Here is a 17580-nt window from a genome sequence, read left to right on the forward strand (position 1 = left end):
ACTGAATGTGTTAAAGTAACTCTTCACAGAATTAGGCCATGCTGGCATTCCCACAGAAGTTTAAACAAAGCCGGAGGTCAATTGAATGAATTAAGCTGGGAGAAGGGGGGATACCAGTCACTAAAATGAAGTTTCCTGTGAGTTAAATATAACATGCTTTGTAAAAAATCTGTTGCATTAGTGGTTTAAAACTGACCTCAGTTTAATAGCAATTAAGTTTATTTTTAAGGGCCTAATCAAGTTCCATCATCACACAGAAAAGATGAGGGTCTAGACACTGATTGTGAACACTAATCATCTTTAACAAGGACACAAGACAGAAGTAACTACAAATCAAAAATATATATATACATCTCTCTATACACACATATATATAATATACACATATATATATAATCATCACTGCTCAACGTAAATGAATATTTGTCTTCGGACAGAATATTAGCTTATACTGCTCCCTCTGATGTACACAAGCTGAAACCCCTGCTACTATCCTGAAACAGGAGACATCTCCATTCTCTGGGTTTATCTATCCCCTAACTTTCACTGAAGTCAGTAGTATCTAAAACTATACTATGGACAAACAATGTTAACTATTTTCTGGAACATCAACACTTTCTATAATTGAGTAACTTACTTAAGGAAGTGACTCAGTAACACTTTTTCAATTATTTACATCTTAATCTGTCTGTGAAGTTAAATTAAAGTTTCTATTTAGTTTAATTAATTTAATTTATAGGCTCATGATTTCATATGGGTTTATTACAATGACTTTGGTAGCAGTGTGGACATTGCCCAACACAAAGTGGCAATTTAGCTTTTCATCTCTTGGGTGCCTAGTTCCCCCTCTGCACGCTGCAGTACTCTGCAGCCTGTTTACCTATTCAAAAAGCTAAGCAGGAAAAGCTTGCTGTTTTTCAGAGAAATACTAAACAAACAACTCCAGAAAACTTGCTACAAAGTATTTTTTTAATTAGTATTACCCTTGTGCTGCTGTGAAGCTGACTGCTTCATTATAAGTCTGACGCCAGCATTGTTCACCAGTCCCACCCAAGAAGCGGGTTTTTTCTGAAGCCAAAACATTTGAAAGCTGAAGCCTTGCCACTCCTAGAAGTAAGTCTTTGGCTGTTTTATCCTTGTGCCACAATTCAACCAGCAGAGGCAGTCTGAAACAAAGAAGTGATCTTAGTATCAGGCATCAAAATGAAAGAGGAAGCATTCTTATTCGGAAGAACCTCAGGTTCTAAAAAGTAACTTCTTAAATCAGTGATGCTACAAATGTCAAACAATGGGTTGGTTTTACTGCCTTTCACTTAGAGGAATGAGACTGACTGACTTTCTATCTTCTCAATCACTTGGTTCAGTCAGATTATCATTCCTTTCTTTGATTATTAAGGACTAACAATGTTACAGTGAAAGTGACTGACAGAATAATGCTAACATAACTTGATCATCTTCATTTATAAATATTCACAAATGAATTTTAGACCTTGTCACCCAAAATACACCTCCCTCCACTTCTAACAAAAGACTGCTTTTTTGAGGATTCTTTTTCTACATCTTAATAATTTACTGAAAGATGGTGGAACTACTGGGAGAACTGTTTTACAGCCTTCAACACTGCGAGCTGCTTTCTAACTACCTGCTGTATTTTCAAAAATATCATATAGTCATTGCATATTAAAAAGAGGAAAAAATTACATATTTCAAGAAGTACTTTGATAAAAACGATGTTATCAAGCTTTACTTTTAAAGTTTATAGCAATTGCAATTGTTTCTGTAAGCAACAATACCCAAGTAGGCAAGAGATAAAATCAAGAACTGTAGAATTCCTGACTTTAATTAATAGAGAAACTGGAAGAGTAGGTTATTAAGTATTTATTGGTATTAGCCCATGAATTATTAACTAAATTCTAGAACTGATAATTTTAATGTGACTGCATTTACAACAAAATCTAGAAAAATGTAATTAAGATAAAAAATTGCAAATTACTACCTGAAGAATGTATCTTGAAGCTGATGAGGTATAGTTGCAAAGTCAAATGCACAATATGACTTTGGAAGAAAGACTTCCATGTTCTTTCTAATTTCTACAGGTGGACTTGTCATAATAGGTGCTGCACTGCCAAAAAATGGGTACGAGTACCTAATAAGAATAATAACAAAAATGATAATTCGAAAAATAGATAACTTTTCTTATACCTTTTGCAACAGGAAAACCAGTTTAGACATCATTTAGTATAGCATGACTTGTATCGAAGTTTGAGAAACTTAGTTCTATTATTGTATGTACTAGTATAAGTTCTCAAGTATTCATGCTTTCATTTACTTCAGGAATGATACAGCTTCTTTATATTGTCTGTTATCTCAACAAAGAAAGTGCTAATAACCTGTATGTTTACAACCAGATGAATTCATATATTGCTAGAACTCCACAATTATTATATAAACTGGGAAGACAAGCAGAAGAAAAATTCATATTCATTGTTACTTGAGAGCATCCGTAACTATAGAGTTCAGATTAGACTAACATGCATAACTAGGTATACATATACACAGTGTCAGAACCATTAGAAAATTTCATTAGCTTTTCATTTCCAGTTTAATTGACTAAAAGGCAAGTCATATCATCTTACCAATATGACTTAAAATGTGGCCTGAAACTACTGGCACATTTCAGTGTATGATAAATTGTAACAGAAGGGAGGCCATGAACCTCTTCATTTTGTTCAAATTGATAATGCCAGCTGTCACCCAAGTTTCTAATAAAATAAAAGCTGCATCAAATGATGCTTCTATATATAAAAATTGCTTTCTTCACCTTCTGTGGAGAGCTGTTGAAAGAGCTGGTTTAGACTGGAATAAAATAATGCTTCCAATCTACAGTGAATATGCAATTTTTTATCCTGCAACTTTTCTTAACATTTATGTATCTGGATGTTTCTCCTTTTCAGCATCCTGCCATGTTCATCACTGACTATAAAAATTCAAGTGCATGAAACAAAAAAACCCATGTGTTGTTACTGTTCTGAAATGATTTAAGTATTACATGAAGGATTTTGTGTGGCAAAATTCAATCCACTGTATGTCGCTTTCCACATACTATTTAGTAATGTAGCTTGTATGGAAAGACACTAATGATGCACTTTATATTGGCTATATTTTAAAATATTCCATCCCTACATCCCATCCATACCTTTCCGTCCTAATTCAGACAAAATATAAACTCCAAGAACCACCACCACAACTAGACTTCCAGTGACCAGTTAAAAATGGCATGAATCAAGCACTGTCAGAAAAGAGGCAGAGCAAATGCAGAAGCACCTCCCCAGCCAGAAATCCTCAATGCTTTCAGACTGAATCACCATTTAAAGATATATTTCATCACAAACCCCAAAAGCACCCTGATGGAAATAAGACAAATTGTAAAAACTATTACTAATCACTGACTTCAAATACACCATAAATAATATATTAAAAGTAGAATTTCTTTTTTAAACCATCAAAATCATCCCTATATCTACAAGTCTCTCAGAAATGCATTTAACTGCACTGATTCTTCATTAAAACTAGAATGTGCTTCTTTTGGATTCATACAGAAACCAATGATCTGTCTCTTACTAAAACACTGTAAAGAGTTCTTGGTAGTATGTGGAAAACTACAAAACAAACAAACAAAACCAACAATAACAAAAACAAACAAAACCCAAAAGTCACTCCACTGATCAGCTGGAAATGTAGCCAAATGTAACATGAAAAGTAATTCTTTCCTTTAAGGACTTATGTTCCTTGCTGTCTGAGCTTAGACATTCAAATGAGATTTAATACCAGTTTCAGTAAAAGGTAAAGTCTTACACACCATCTTTAATGCTTAGTTTAGTGATAATCCACATGAACATTCTAAAGTATTTTGCTACTGAAAATCAGCAACAGAAAAGGCATGAAGAAGCAGAGAAGCATAATGCTAGCAATCACTTATATTATGAAGGCTTTGTATTTACCAAAAATAACAAAAATATGTTGTACCTTAAAATGCAATTTATTGGAAAACCAACTTCCAGACCACGTATACTTCTTAAGTCTATTGAAAAGCAAAAATGGTGAGCAGCTGCTGGAATGACAATTTTCTGTGCTGACACAGGGTCAGAAGAGCTGGACATACCCACAGGGTTGGGCTGAGATATCGCTACTGCACCACTATCAGCTGAAAACACAAAAGAGAATTCATGTGCATTTTTTATAACTTATTCTGCCCAAAAATAACAAGATATATCAAAGATTAGTGTCATATTTTAAATGCAAGTAGATGGGTTGCTTCCCCAAGAGATTTCTATTCCTTGTAAAATAAATGAATACAGTGAAAAAAACCCCTCCTTCTCTAAGTTACTACTTGCAAAGAAAAAAACACCAAATCCCAATATGCTTTAAATATTCTTACAGGATTGTAATATTTTTCCTTTCTTTATTAATCTTTGAATATATGTAGGTTTAACTCACTGAAAAAGTTTACACTAAGATCAAAGATATTAAATTCTTCAGAAAGATGCTGTAAGACTTCAGTTTATATTAATTTTCTTAGCCAACTTGAGGGCATGCATAGGAAAAAAAAATATTTTTAGCAATTAATGTTTTTTTAAAAATTAACAGCCTTCTTTAGGGAAATTATGAAGACAGATTAATGGGTCAAGTACAGTGTTCACATAAGGCAGCATCACCTTGGCCCCAAGCTGAGGTTTAGCTATTGAAGCAAACTAAAGCTTAATAACAAAACAGTTTGTTTGCATTAATATTAACATTAAAAAAAAGAAAAATGTCGTAATACCTCAACATCAGCTAGTTAAGACAAAGTATGAATGAAACAATTTTAAGTGATTCAGGTAAAATGTCAGTAGGTGCAAAGAAGTGGCAGAGTGGAATTTTAAGGTCATCACAAAACAAAAAGTACATACAGCTTACTGTTAAAATTCATTTAAGTTGCTTCTATAGTAAAATTTCATTTAATGTACTAAATTCAATAGATTTTTGCCTTACTGTGATTTTGCACATCTAACAGAGGTGACTTTGCTCTGCTCTGCGATTTCAAAGCTGGAGGCTCTTCAAAACACTGTTTGTTAACCTCTTGAGGGCAGCCAGCCACCAGCCCTGAAAGGCAAAAGTGAAATTACGTGTTTTACATCTTAGCAAAACAGAATTATAAAATTACTATTACTGTTAATAAAACAACACAATCCTGGATTTCCTAACCCGAGGTTCAAACTAGCTGCTAGGTTCACAATACTTTCTTTTTACATTCCATATAAAGGACTTAATCCTTGCTTAGATAAGATTAGTTAGAATTAAAAAATTTGGCTGAATTAGCAGACAAATCCTGAGAGACCATTCTAGGATACAGAATTTCCTCTACAGAACTGGGCATCTTTAGGACATGTCAAAAGAGCAGCAATACAAGTATCATTAGAAAAATAATCACTCTGCATTATTCATTACCATCTCTGAAGAAGATTCATGTTTAGAAATGCTTAGCAAAACAACATTTTTTTGAGATTTATTCTGTTATTATAGTATTTCTTATTTCTGTTCCTCTTCCACTTTTCCCCTTCTCAGCTCTCAAATCAGAAACAAGTCTTCCTAGGGCTTGAGCTACCAAGACCAAACAGAAGGATCATGCGAAAACAAACAAAACAACCCAGTTGCTTTGTTTGTATAGTACAGAGTTACAGGACTCTGTACTATACAAACAATTGTCTTCACAAATTACTATCCACATATTAAATTCCTTAGAAAACTTAAGAGTCCCACATTACCCCTGCTTTTCTATTGAATAAACTAGCATTAGACCATTTAATCTCCTTGAGCAAGTAATTTTCTTCATAGGCATTGCACTAAACCTTTTCATTCACAATTTCAGGAAATTCCAAAAACTTTTGTTACGATTTTTCAAGCTGATGGCCATCCACATCACTTGTAATCTACACACCCCCAAATCTCTAACCTGACTCTTGCAAGTGTACTTAACAACCATGTTCAAATCACAACATTTATCCCCCTTCTGTTACCTGTTTTATGCAAATAATTCTGACTTGCCTGAAATCTATCACCAGACATGAGTACTACTTCATGAATACACTAGAAAGGAGTAGTATGTGATCCAAGACCACACTTGGCAACTGGGAAAAAAATTATATTCTACATACCCCTTTTCCTTGGTTTTGAGCCTTTTTCAAGCTTAAGACTTTCCACTTCACTTTCTGTTGCTACATCTTCTTTTGAAGAACTGTGGTCAACTTGAGATGGGACATTCTGGGATCTCTGCTGCTGGTTCTCTGTTTTTCTACTAACAGGTGAAAGAATTTTCTCCTGTGGCTGTTTGGGCTCAGTTGCAGCATTTAAGGGAATCAAAGGCTGGATGAAATGATAGTTTTCTTACTGATCATGGCTTGTATTGAAATAGACTATCTATAACATTTCATATTATGAGATTACTTTTCAGACATAGAAAAATGCCAACAAATTGATTATTTATATAAAGACACTAATTCTTTCAGGCTTTGTATTTTTTTTTGTTTGTTTTTGTTACACAAAACCCAGTCAAATATGATTTAGAATCACCAATAATTTTTAACATGAAATTGTGCAACAGTGTCTTAACCAACAATGAATGGGTAAGACATACCTGGGTAGTCAAGCTCTCCCTTTGAAGAATTACAGATACCCCAACAGTAGGAGCCAGATCCAAAGGCAGTTTTGTCAATTTCTGTTTAGCTCTATTTGGTGGAACAAGAACAAATGGTCCCTCTATTGCCACAGGGTGTTGGTCAATCTCCATGTTTCCTTTCTTCAGTAGTCCAGACAGGGGAACTTCAGTGCTTCCAAGAGAGTGGTCCCCACAGCAAAGATGGATCTGCACACACACAAGGTGCTAGAAAGTAACTGGTATGTGTGATTTGCACTGGGACTGTCTGTGCCCCCTCCACTAAAGGTAACATAAATACAAGTTACCATCCTCAACCCAGTCCCTGTATGCTCAGAATAAGTACAGCTGTGAAATGTCAGTTTTGAGTAGGTGGGATTTGCTCACTGACAGGGCAGCAGCAAATCATTGCATTACCCTTCTGAGGACCTGTCATATCATTCCTTCTGCAGGATAAATTCAGTACTCTGTGGCTTCTAAACACAGCACAGATTCTTGCCCTTAGTATATAGGCATATAAAATGCATGACTGCAAAGTAATGAAAAAGGTTACTTGAAGGCCTAGGACATATATTTAGACACCACTTAAGTAGCAAGGATTTTTGAAACTAAGTAACTGTGGTTTTAATTCCTGGTAAATATAAGTATTTGAAGTCTTGACTCAACTGTTTATTTCTCACACAGCTTAGTCTTTAAACAAACGAGTGAAAGATGGATCTTAAAAAAACCAACACACACTAAGGTAATCTATTTTCCACAAAATTTCTCTTCGAAACTTAAAAACTAGCTTGCTTTTTTCCAAATAAGAGTCACTTCAGATTTGATTTAGCAGACCAGAACACTGTATTCCTGTCCTTAATCTTTTTTGCACTTAAAAGAAAACTGTTGTGCTGAAGGTGTGAGCTGCCAGTATACATATGTAGGTGTATATACATGTACATACATACAAATACAGTCACACAATACATATATACACACACTCTAGTCTGGCAACTAGCATCTTTTACAACCAAAATCTTAATTTTTGGAAATATATGTTAAAATTAAGAATCAGAACACAGTGGTCTGATCCTATATCCTAAGATTTAAGATATTGAGTGAGAAGTCAAACAAAGAAAACTGTAAATCAAATAATGGGTCTGACCGCACAAGAACTTTTGTTCAAAATGTTGCTCTTTACACATGATGCAAACATGCATAATTCCCTATATATATATATATATATGCTATATTAAATGCTTTAAGACTGTAGAGTTAGAATAAATTCCATACACAACCATGCCCATATTGCTCCAAGAATATTTAAAGTTGAGGCAAAAAAAAAAAAAAATCTGAAACAATATAAGATTTAAACAAAAACATTCTTAAATCACCCTGCATAAAAACCTAGAATGGTCTGTATAAACTCATTTTTCTTTAAGTTTAAAACAGTCCAGATCCACAAATTAAGTTGTATAACTAATATGGTTTTATTTACCAGCTACATTATCAGAAACCCTACACCACTCTCAGTCAACAAAGAAGACTCTTGTTTCGTAATTCGTTTGAGCCATGCACAGATTACTATAAAAACTTTAAGTACTACCTGATATTTAGATTCATAGATTCATTTAATTTGGAAAAGACCCTTAAGACTGCCAAGTGCAGCTGTTAACCTAACACTGCCAGCCCACCACTAAACTGTGTCTCCCATTTAAAGGCAAAGCTAAAGATCAACAATATCCCATAACAGCACAAAAATGTTTGTAGTGTATTAAGAAAATGCATCTGGCTACGGAGTGGGGAAAAAAAGACAGACCTCCCGTATCATTCACAAAGAGTGCTGAGGACAGTGATTTTAGAACTTAGGCAAGAGTGACCTGAGCAGATGGCATGGGATTACTGTGGGTAGCATAAAACAGGAGTCTGGGTTTCAGATGGTCTGATTACAGTGCAAGCCCCAAAGCTCAGAGCTCTTGAGAGTGCCACATTAGCTCTTTGGGAAGATCATATTTCAGCAACACCTTTTATCATGACATGTAAACCAGCTTGCTGTAATAGCAACTAATTAAAAAGACAGCACTCCACCTGAGCTAGGAAACTTGCTGCTATGGTTTCCCTTATATCAGCAAGAGAATCAACTTATATTTGAGACAAAATACTGTAATATGATATTAGCTTTGGAAACAGAAATGCTTCACAGATACAGCCTGAGACAACCTGTATTTCTTTAATTTTAATTATTTATTTATTTTATTTTCATTCACATTTGAAATTAAACAGCTTACCTGCAACTTTGACTGTGCACAAAGATAAACTTGAAGAACATCTACTGTACTACGTATTCGAACTGAAGCTCTTTCTGGCTCAAAGTTTGGATTAATTAAGTCAGTGAAAGGTTCATTTGTGACATCGTTTCCCAGTAATGAGTAGTAGAAAAAAAACTCAGGCTGTCGATCAGGGAGCTTCGTAGTACTAGGAACTAACTGAAAGAGATGCAAAAGAGACCAATGTATCTTTTTCCTTGATACAGTTACAGTAATTCTGAAACACTAGTTTGGAATTTAAGCGACCAGCAGACCTAAATCCTAGATTGCACCCCACATATAATTTATTATATTAATACTCAAAAATATTTTACTTTTTTGAAGTAAAAAAAAGAGCAAGTTTTAACTTACAAGCACAGCAACAACTTGCAAAATATTCTGAATTACCTTTAAGACTCATCAACACCAAGGGCTGTAACTGACATGTATTTGATAACATCAAGTTCTGCACAAATACTCGGAAAAAAGCAGTGGCTTCATAAAATATTTCCAATATAAATAATGCAGATTAGATACTGTTATATAATTTATGTGATTGAATAAAAGACTGAAACAGACAGACAGCTACTTCATCCTGTAGGCAATTGTAACTGTGAGTTCAATGCCTGAAGAGGCAGGCACAAGCCACCCCAGAATGATCACAATAAATTTTACTTCTCAAGGTCCTATAATTCTGATACAGAAAATTATTTCCCCTGAAAAAAAGAAAGACAACAAGACTGAAGAGAGTTTATCATAGACCATGAGTTCTAGACCAATTAAAACCATGTGGTCAGTACAGCATAAACACAGCAGCTGAGGTCTAAAGCTGAAACAACCATTAGCATGGCACTTCATCCAAATTAATAAATCCTTCCCTCAGGCAATACACTAACTGTCTTACATACTTGAACAGTGTTCCAGCTCCAGTGCATGGGCACCATACTGAAGACTGATATTATCCATACACAAACTTTTTACGCTACATTGCAGTAGAGAGGTATGCATTCCATAAGAATGCATTATTCAAAATAAATACAGCTTTAGCACTTCAAAAGCATTACACTACATCTTCAGTCTGACATATTAAGGACCTCAAAGTTTTAAAATTAATATAAATTCACTATGGGACAATGTTATTTCTTGAAATAAACTTAGAAAACAGTAAGAAAAAAACTAATTAGAAATGAGGAATGGGAGGGTGAAATACCATATGGGATAATACTTCTTAAAAATTTCACATAGCAAGGAAACAGACCTGTTCCAACCGTGTGGCAAATGCAATGGTTACAGACATTACAAAGTGATCTCTGCAACACTCTGCTGGTCCAATTTGATGATAGCCCTCTTCTTCATTCAAGACTGGCACAATACTCTTAGGGTCTAGTCCAGGAAAAAGGGTGAGTACTAAGAGAGAAGAAATAAACATAAGTAACTATTGGTCTTCATAATTGCTGCAACAATCTGATATATAATTGAAATTTTATTTTTAAACATTACACATGGAAATTACATGTGAAATGAAAAATTACAAATAAAGATTGTGATGCCTGGTACCAAAGTTCTGCAAAACACAAAAAAGTCACAAGGTATACTTCGGAGCAGCTACAAAGAAAATCTGAAATTAACTTCTATTTACAGCTTATGTTGAACACCATGCTAGACAGAATTCTAGTTACTATTTTTATTTTGTGTTACATTGAGAAACATTGCATTGACTTGAAATTTGTTTCACTAGGCTAGAGTATATTATGCTGTTTCTTTACCTTGCACATCAAAGCAAATGCAGAATGGTAACTGCATATTGCAATCTATTGGAACAAGTATGGTGTGCCATTTCCACTGATCTTTAGAATGTTTCACTTCAAGATTTTCATCTGAAGTCTTCAATGCATAAAACCCTGTATTCTGGTTTGCTAGCTTCTGTTCAATTGTGCCAGTGATTCAACACAATCAGCCCTCAGGTTACACCAAACAGAAATAATGACATAGCGTTTTCTGAACAAAAAAGCTCTGTTTCAAATACTCAAAGCTTTAGACAACTTAAGTCAATAAAGAAAAAAAGGGTACATGAATATTAAACAAAAAATCTGACTAGACTAGAACTGGGTAATCCAGCTTTGTCATAGCCAATGCCTGGAACATTAACTTTACAACTGCAAAAACCCAGAAGTTTGTTTTTCCCCATTCCATAAATATGATATTAATTTTGACATGATGAAAGAAAGAGCTGGCAAACTTGTTTGCAGCAATTATTCCACAGAAAACAGTGGAAATGGGAGTACAGGCAGAAAGGTCTTATTTTTTGTCCATGTCATGTGAGATAAGAGTACTTGCAAGCACCCACATGGGAAGTGCAGACTAAGAAAGCATTTACAGTAGTTCTTTGCCTCCTTTACAGATTTTACAATATGGAAAATTTCCTGTCTTTTGTTGTAAACCTCAAAGAATGGAGTAAGCTGTCTTGCACTGAAACTTAAATCCTGTCTTAACCAATCTTGAAATGCAGCCAAGTCAGTGAATTTCGGGCTAGAACCTTGTAGAACACTTCCTGCCACTGACCACTCTGCTTTTACAAAATCACAGCCACAGATCATCAGTAGATAGATGATGGATTCAGAATAAGGGAAAAGGTACCTTCAGGGCAAGAACACAAAGTATTGTAAGGTATGCAGGAGAAAATCCACTAGTTGTACCAAAAGGCTCATTTTTCCAAAGTTAATTAGATAGGCATTTGGGTGAGAGATCAGGGCAAGATGGAAGTGTGTTTTTGTTTTGAGGCTCTTTAAATCAAGTTTCTAACACCTTGTTTTCATTTTTTTAACAACTAATAACTTGCATTAAAAAAAAAATAAATCACAGATGAAAAAGTCATTTAAAGGCACAGCACATAAAGGCACCTACTAGAGTTAAAATCTGAGTTCAAATAGATTTTTGACACATTTCATTGATTTGAGAAAAATTAACAAGAGAATTCAGAATTGGAATAAGCCCCAACAGTAAGCAGATGTTACTACAAAAAAACTTAACAGTAGTACATACTTTAAGTACCTAGAGATTAGAATAAGAACCCACCAAAAAAGAAGCAAGCCTACCCAATAAACGAGATATTTTACTACTTTACAGTTCCAAGCCCAAACTATTGAAACTTTACCTTCTATAATGAGGCTCCACTCTTATTTCTTTCATAACTTTCCAAAGCCCATAAATACAAGTTAAATACTCAAGGGAGTTACCTATGAGCCCCTGATTCTCATTTTAAATACTAGTTGGTTTGCAACTTGTTCCTCTAAAAATCACACCATTACCACAGTAAAAAATACTTGAAAAACTTACTACCACAAGATACATTACTCAGCTGTAAAGGATTTGCACTGGAACTGCTGTGAAATTAAAATTCTCTTGAGACTTAAAGCAACCCATTTGCAACAAGTGATATGTCATCTGGCACAAGAAGATTTTTAATTCAAAGTGAGTGATGTCATGTTACTTACCCTTCCCTTCTCTAGGGGGTGCCTCCTTTGCCTTAAAATCATCAACCAGTGCTTTTGAATCTATCTCCAATGCAACACCAATTTGTATTTCAGGTTTAAACTTAGGGTACTTGTTACTAAGCAATGGATACCATTTAGGTGCCTACATAGTAAAAAACAAAACAAAACAAAAAGACCCAAAAGCATTTAAAAACCACAGAAGAAAAATAGTATACTAGTCTTACAGAAAACTCAGTCTTAATCTAGCACTTCTATGCCATCATCTACAGAAATACACTTTGGTTTTTATTTCTAAAAATTTGGTCTATTTAGTACAGTATTGTACTAAAATATTCTATAAAATGAGTAGAACTGGATGACTAGCTGAACATACTGGGTTTTTTTTCCACTGACTTGTACAGTGCAAAAGTTAGATAGAGAAATATACCATAAATCTTTATTTAGAAAACCTTCAAATCCTCAGCTGCATGGTAAGTCATATGCATTGAAAATTCTCTGGAAGAGTGGTGTCAAAATAGGACACCAGGCTCCTCGTATGACCCATATCAAAGTTATGTTTTGATCACGCTTGATACAAGGGTAAATAAAAGGTTGGGTAAATAAATTTATATAAACAATTATATTGTGCTTACTCCATGCTGTATTAAGGGGCTAAAAATGATCACCTAACACATCATCTTCCATGGAGGCCCAGTGAAAAAAACACAAGACTTGATTTGGTGATGGAGACTCAATTCAATTTCTCTGTATCTACTGCTTAGATAAAATTTTGCTGTTGATTAAATATGAGATTATGTAGGTCAATTGGTTACTAGTGAGCCAATTCAGAAGTAAGCAAGATTAGTACACAAAGTATTTTTTTTCATTTGCGCATGTTCTTAGAGTCAAGACGTCTCTCCCCTTAAGAAAAGCAACAAAATCCCCCATACATGATCAAAATGAGACTCAAAGGTTTAGCCTATACTGCAATTCAAATTATATTATCTGTAACAGCACTGTTGTCAAAACAAATTTTTAAATCTTTATCCCGCATAACATACCTGTTTCTTTTCCTGTGCAGCCCTTAAATCCAGTACAATATAGCCTATATTCTCTTGAGCTGAAGAAACAGGATCCAGTGCAAAACATTGTAGTTTGATAGGTGTACGCTGCAGCCTGAAAAAGAAATTTAGTTGACATATTAAATATAAAATGCATCTCTGCAATTAGTTCTCAAACGTAGTTCATAAGCTTCCAGCAAGCCAACCATACAAAACTTGTTACAGAATTAGTTTTTTTAGGTCAGAAATTGCATTTACATTGAAAATATAAAAAGCCATCATTAAGTGAGAGAATGAACAAGTGGTTTAATTTTTTAAGAAGACTGCATTGGAATAGCAGAGTCTCAAGCACTATTAAAAATACAGTAGCAACAAATAAACACCTCATCCACATAAAATAAATAAGCACAGCTGCTCACACAAAATTCCAATTTGAATAAGATGCCTTATAGGGGCATCTTAAAAACAGGACATGTGGAGAAGATTTTTGGGTAAAGCACCTGATTACCTTGAGGCACAGATAAGATATCTAGCACATAGCAAATGCAGGCATCTTTCTTTGTCAAATAAAAATGATACAGTCTTTTTCTTTTTAACTTCTTTGATAATATGGTCATAATATTACAACCCATAAGTTGTAAGACATATAAAACCAAATGACATTTATGGAAACATTCAATTTCTCAGCTTATCTCCTTGACATTTTCAAACACTTTTTACATGGGTTTTTCAGATTTGAAATTAATTTTGTGCTGCAGTATACATTAGGAAATTTGACTGAAACGTTTGAATTATAGCATTATTAATTTGCGCTAAGGGCCTGTGGGGTATTTTTTAGTGGTGTAATAATATACCCTTTAGAATTTTTAAACATCACTTGTCTTGCCACGTACTACCTTTTCTTGTACATTAGTACATTTTCCTACAACATTATAGAAGATACAAGTAAGTTTCTAAAAAGCAATTCAGATGACAGTAACACAAAAAATGTATTTCACTAACTCTAAAGACAAGAAAATTAAATTTTATCTGCAAAGCAGACTTCACTTTTTAACATTACCTGTGCTGATGAAGTGCTTTCCTATCAAGTTCCCAGGCCAATTCTGTAGCAAATTCTGGCTGATCAGTATGCTCCACAGGGTCAGTAGCCAACTGTTCTCCATCTAACTTGGCTTCAACTATAAGCATGTGCTTGGGTCGTTTTGGGAAACAGCGCCCTGTAAAAGAGTGGCATTGCATGCACCATCACTGAAAGAGATGCAAGAGCTCAGATATACGGCATAAACCAGTTATATGGAATTAATTTCCCCTATCACCTTCCCTGCGCTGTTCTTTAAAGTGTTTGTATTATGCAGAAATATGAAAGAATGGCTATTTGTGGAGAAACAAGAAATTAAGTAACAAAGTAGCAAGCAATCAGAATTACTATATAGAGATATATATTATATTATTATATTATATATAATATTATATACTATGTATTATATAGAGAAATCTATGATTGACAATAGGTAAGGGAGCAGGCATGAGCAAGAGAGTGAATTCATTACTTCAGATGAATATGCTATGACTATCTGACATCACAACAGAACAACCCAATCTTATAAAAGAAGCAAAAGGTGTTTTTCCTGCCACCTGCTGAAAAAAAAAAAAAAAAGCCATTACCAGATTAGGAGGGTGTCTAAAATTGTATAGGATTGGTCCTGCCTTCAGGATCATCCAATATGACGATTTGAGATGACAAAAAGAAGTAAAAATTTACTTATATCACAGTGTGGGGAGGTGATAATTACATGCATATCAGACGACAGGATCTTATCTGTAAGCTCCTCTGGCAAACTACATAAATGGACAGAGATATAATAGGATTCACTTGGCAAAGAGAAAGCATTCAGCCAAAACCACCCAAACCCCCAATGATCTCCAAAACACCCCAAAACAGAAAGAGATACCCCAACAAACAACTTTCACACACACACACTCTCTAACTACACCACAGAAAGAGGAAATGAGTTGTAGAAATGCAAAATGAACAACTAGACATATGTCTGAGTCAACGCTGCCGAAAAAAAAAAGGTTACAGCGGACTACTACGAAGGGATAGAAACACCAGAATACCAAAACAATAAAATCCAAATCCTCAGGGAAGCATAGTTACATTTCTCATTCAGGACAACACATTGCATAAATACCTCCAAAACCTAACGGAGGGTAGCCAACCCTGGTTTTAAAATACGTACGTCCAAAGCTTTATTAATAAAATCAGTGTACTCAACGCTGCTCGGCTTACCGCGCTCATAGAAAACACCTCGGAGGCAGCGACCAGCCCTCATCTTCCTCTCGGGACAGAGGGGACGCGCAGCAGCCGAAAGGCCGCGACCCTCCCGCCCCTCCAGATTACCTTCCAGCACGGAGACGACGATCAGCAGCCGATCGGCGGCTCTGGAGACCATCTCCCCGCTCCGCCCGGGTGCTGCCGGGGCCGGGAAGTACAGCCGCTCCCGAGGCGGAGCGGAGGAAACCGGGAACCCTCGGACGGCTCCTCCCGCGCTGCCGCCACTCGCCGCCCTTTTGCCGCCGCGGAGCCTTTAAACACCAACCGCCGCCGCTTCCGCCCGGCAACGCCGGCCCCGCCGCTTCCGTCGCCGGCCCCGCCCCGGCCCCGCCACACACCGCCCCGGCACCGCCCCGCACCGCCCCGGCACCGCCCCGCACCGCCCCGGCACCGCCCCACACCGCCACACACCGCCACACCTCGGCCCCGGCCCCGCCCCGGCCCCGCCACACACCGCCCCGGCACCGCCCCGCACCGCCCCGGCACCGCCCCGCACCGCCCCACACCGCCCCACACCGCCACACCTCGGCCCCGGCCCCGGCACCGGCACGGCACCGCCACACCTCGGCCTCGGTACAGCTCTGTCACCGCCCGAAGGCCAGAGTGTCAGCGGCAGTGCTGTGGCGCGGAATGTCACACGGGGCGGGGAGCTGTAGTCGGAAACCTCACAAATAAAAGTATGAAATGTTTTTTCACAAGCACTCGGAATTGCCAGTGGAGGAATGCCAGCTCTTTCAAAGACGTGCCTTCTATTAAAGTGAGGAAGTTTCTTTACTTTCCCCGCCCCCGCCACCACAGTGTGATGAGCTTCAGAGCAGGAGAAATTGAACCAGTCATAGTGAAATGCAGCTTTATCGTCCTTAGCTAATTTGTTATTGTCTTCCCTACGAAGTAATAATTAAGCAGCAATATCACGAAGTAGTTGTTCCTCCACTTGGCATCCCAAGTTAAACACGTTTGTCTTGACTGTGAGGCAAACCCCCCTTATTTTAGGTTTACAGTATTTTTTTAGTAGATGGCCTAGCAAAATCTTTGTGTAGGCATAAAATCCTTGAGTTTTAGTAACATGTTTTCTGTAAAATTGCTGAGTCACTATTTGAGAATACCATGAGAGGGAGAACATGTTTTCCTTTTGCAAGAATCTTATTCTGGTTCTGAAATACTTCCCAAAAAGACACTTTCTTATATCTGAGTTGAAATTGCTCCAGTTCAGTGCTGGCTTCTCCTTTTGTTGTGTCATCTTCCAGCACATAATACTGCACGTGGCACAGCAACTCTATCTCTACAGCCTGAGTTCTTAAATTTCTATCGCTGTCACCCTCTGCAAGCCAGGTTGTAGGAACTTTTTACAGACTACAGACACTATTTACACAAAACCTGGAGGCAGACCTCTGAAAAGTGAGTTTGGCTAGTGAGGGAACAGGATCCCAGACAGTAACAAAAATATACAGTTTTCCTGTACAGCTTTTTTATTTGAAAATTGATTTCTCCTGGTGTGATTAATTAAAATATTATTCTTGTGAACCACTGTTGAATAAGTAATCACTTCTTATAACTGTTCATGGATTTGCTTTTTGCCTATTTAGCAAGCCGGACTAGTTCAGCGCAGGGTCAGACAGATGCCAGAGCCAGCACAAAAGGCTGAGAGCATGTGACCAACAACGCTGGCTTATGGGTGTTTATGTCTGTACACAGCAAAGCAGGTGGAATCTGTCCCTTTGGTAACAGCAAACCC

The 17580-nt window shown here is 36.6% G+C and overlaps 1 protein-coding gene across 1 annotated transcript in view; it reads right to left on the minus strand.

The window, feature by feature from the left end:
* CEP120 (centrosomal protein 120) overlaps nucleotides 1-16083 on the minus strand; it is a 39575-nt gene extending 23492 nt beyond the window's left edge. Inside the window, exons 1-12 of the mRNA XM_005528116.3 lie at nucleotides 15912-16083; nucleotides 14571-14727; nucleotides 13511-13625; nucleotides 12471-12612; nucleotides 10235-10383; nucleotides 8959-9156; nucleotides 6674-6901; nucleotides 6195-6402; nucleotides 5032-5142; nucleotides 4027-4204; nucleotides 1997-2146; nucleotides 984-1166 (exon numbers count right to left, since the gene is read on the minus strand). Of these exons, the coding sequence (XP_005528173.2) occupies nucleotides 984-1166; nucleotides 1997-2146; nucleotides 4027-4204; nucleotides 5032-5142; nucleotides 6195-6402; nucleotides 6674-6901; nucleotides 8959-9156; nucleotides 10235-10383; nucleotides 12471-12612; nucleotides 13511-13625; nucleotides 14571-14727; nucleotides 15912-15963 (1871 nt within the window). The 5' untranslated portion in view covers nucleotides 15964-16083. The remainder of the gene's footprint in view (nucleotides 1-983; nucleotides 1167-1996; nucleotides 2147-4026; nucleotides 4205-5031; nucleotides 5143-6194; nucleotides 6403-6673; nucleotides 6902-8958; nucleotides 9157-10234; nucleotides 10384-12470; nucleotides 12613-13510; nucleotides 13626-14570; nucleotides 14728-15911) is intronic.
* Nucleotides 16084-17580: the final 1497 nt, after the last annotated feature.

This window comes from Pseudopodoces humilis, chromosome 4 (assembly GCF_049639895.1).
Source record: "Pseudopodoces humilis isolate 2021_Gansu_Grassland_sample_001 chromosome 4, ASM4963989v1, whole genome shotgun sequence".
Lineage (NCBI taxonomy): Eukaryota > Metazoa > Chordata > Aves > Passeriformes > Paridae > Pseudopodoces > Pseudopodoces humilis.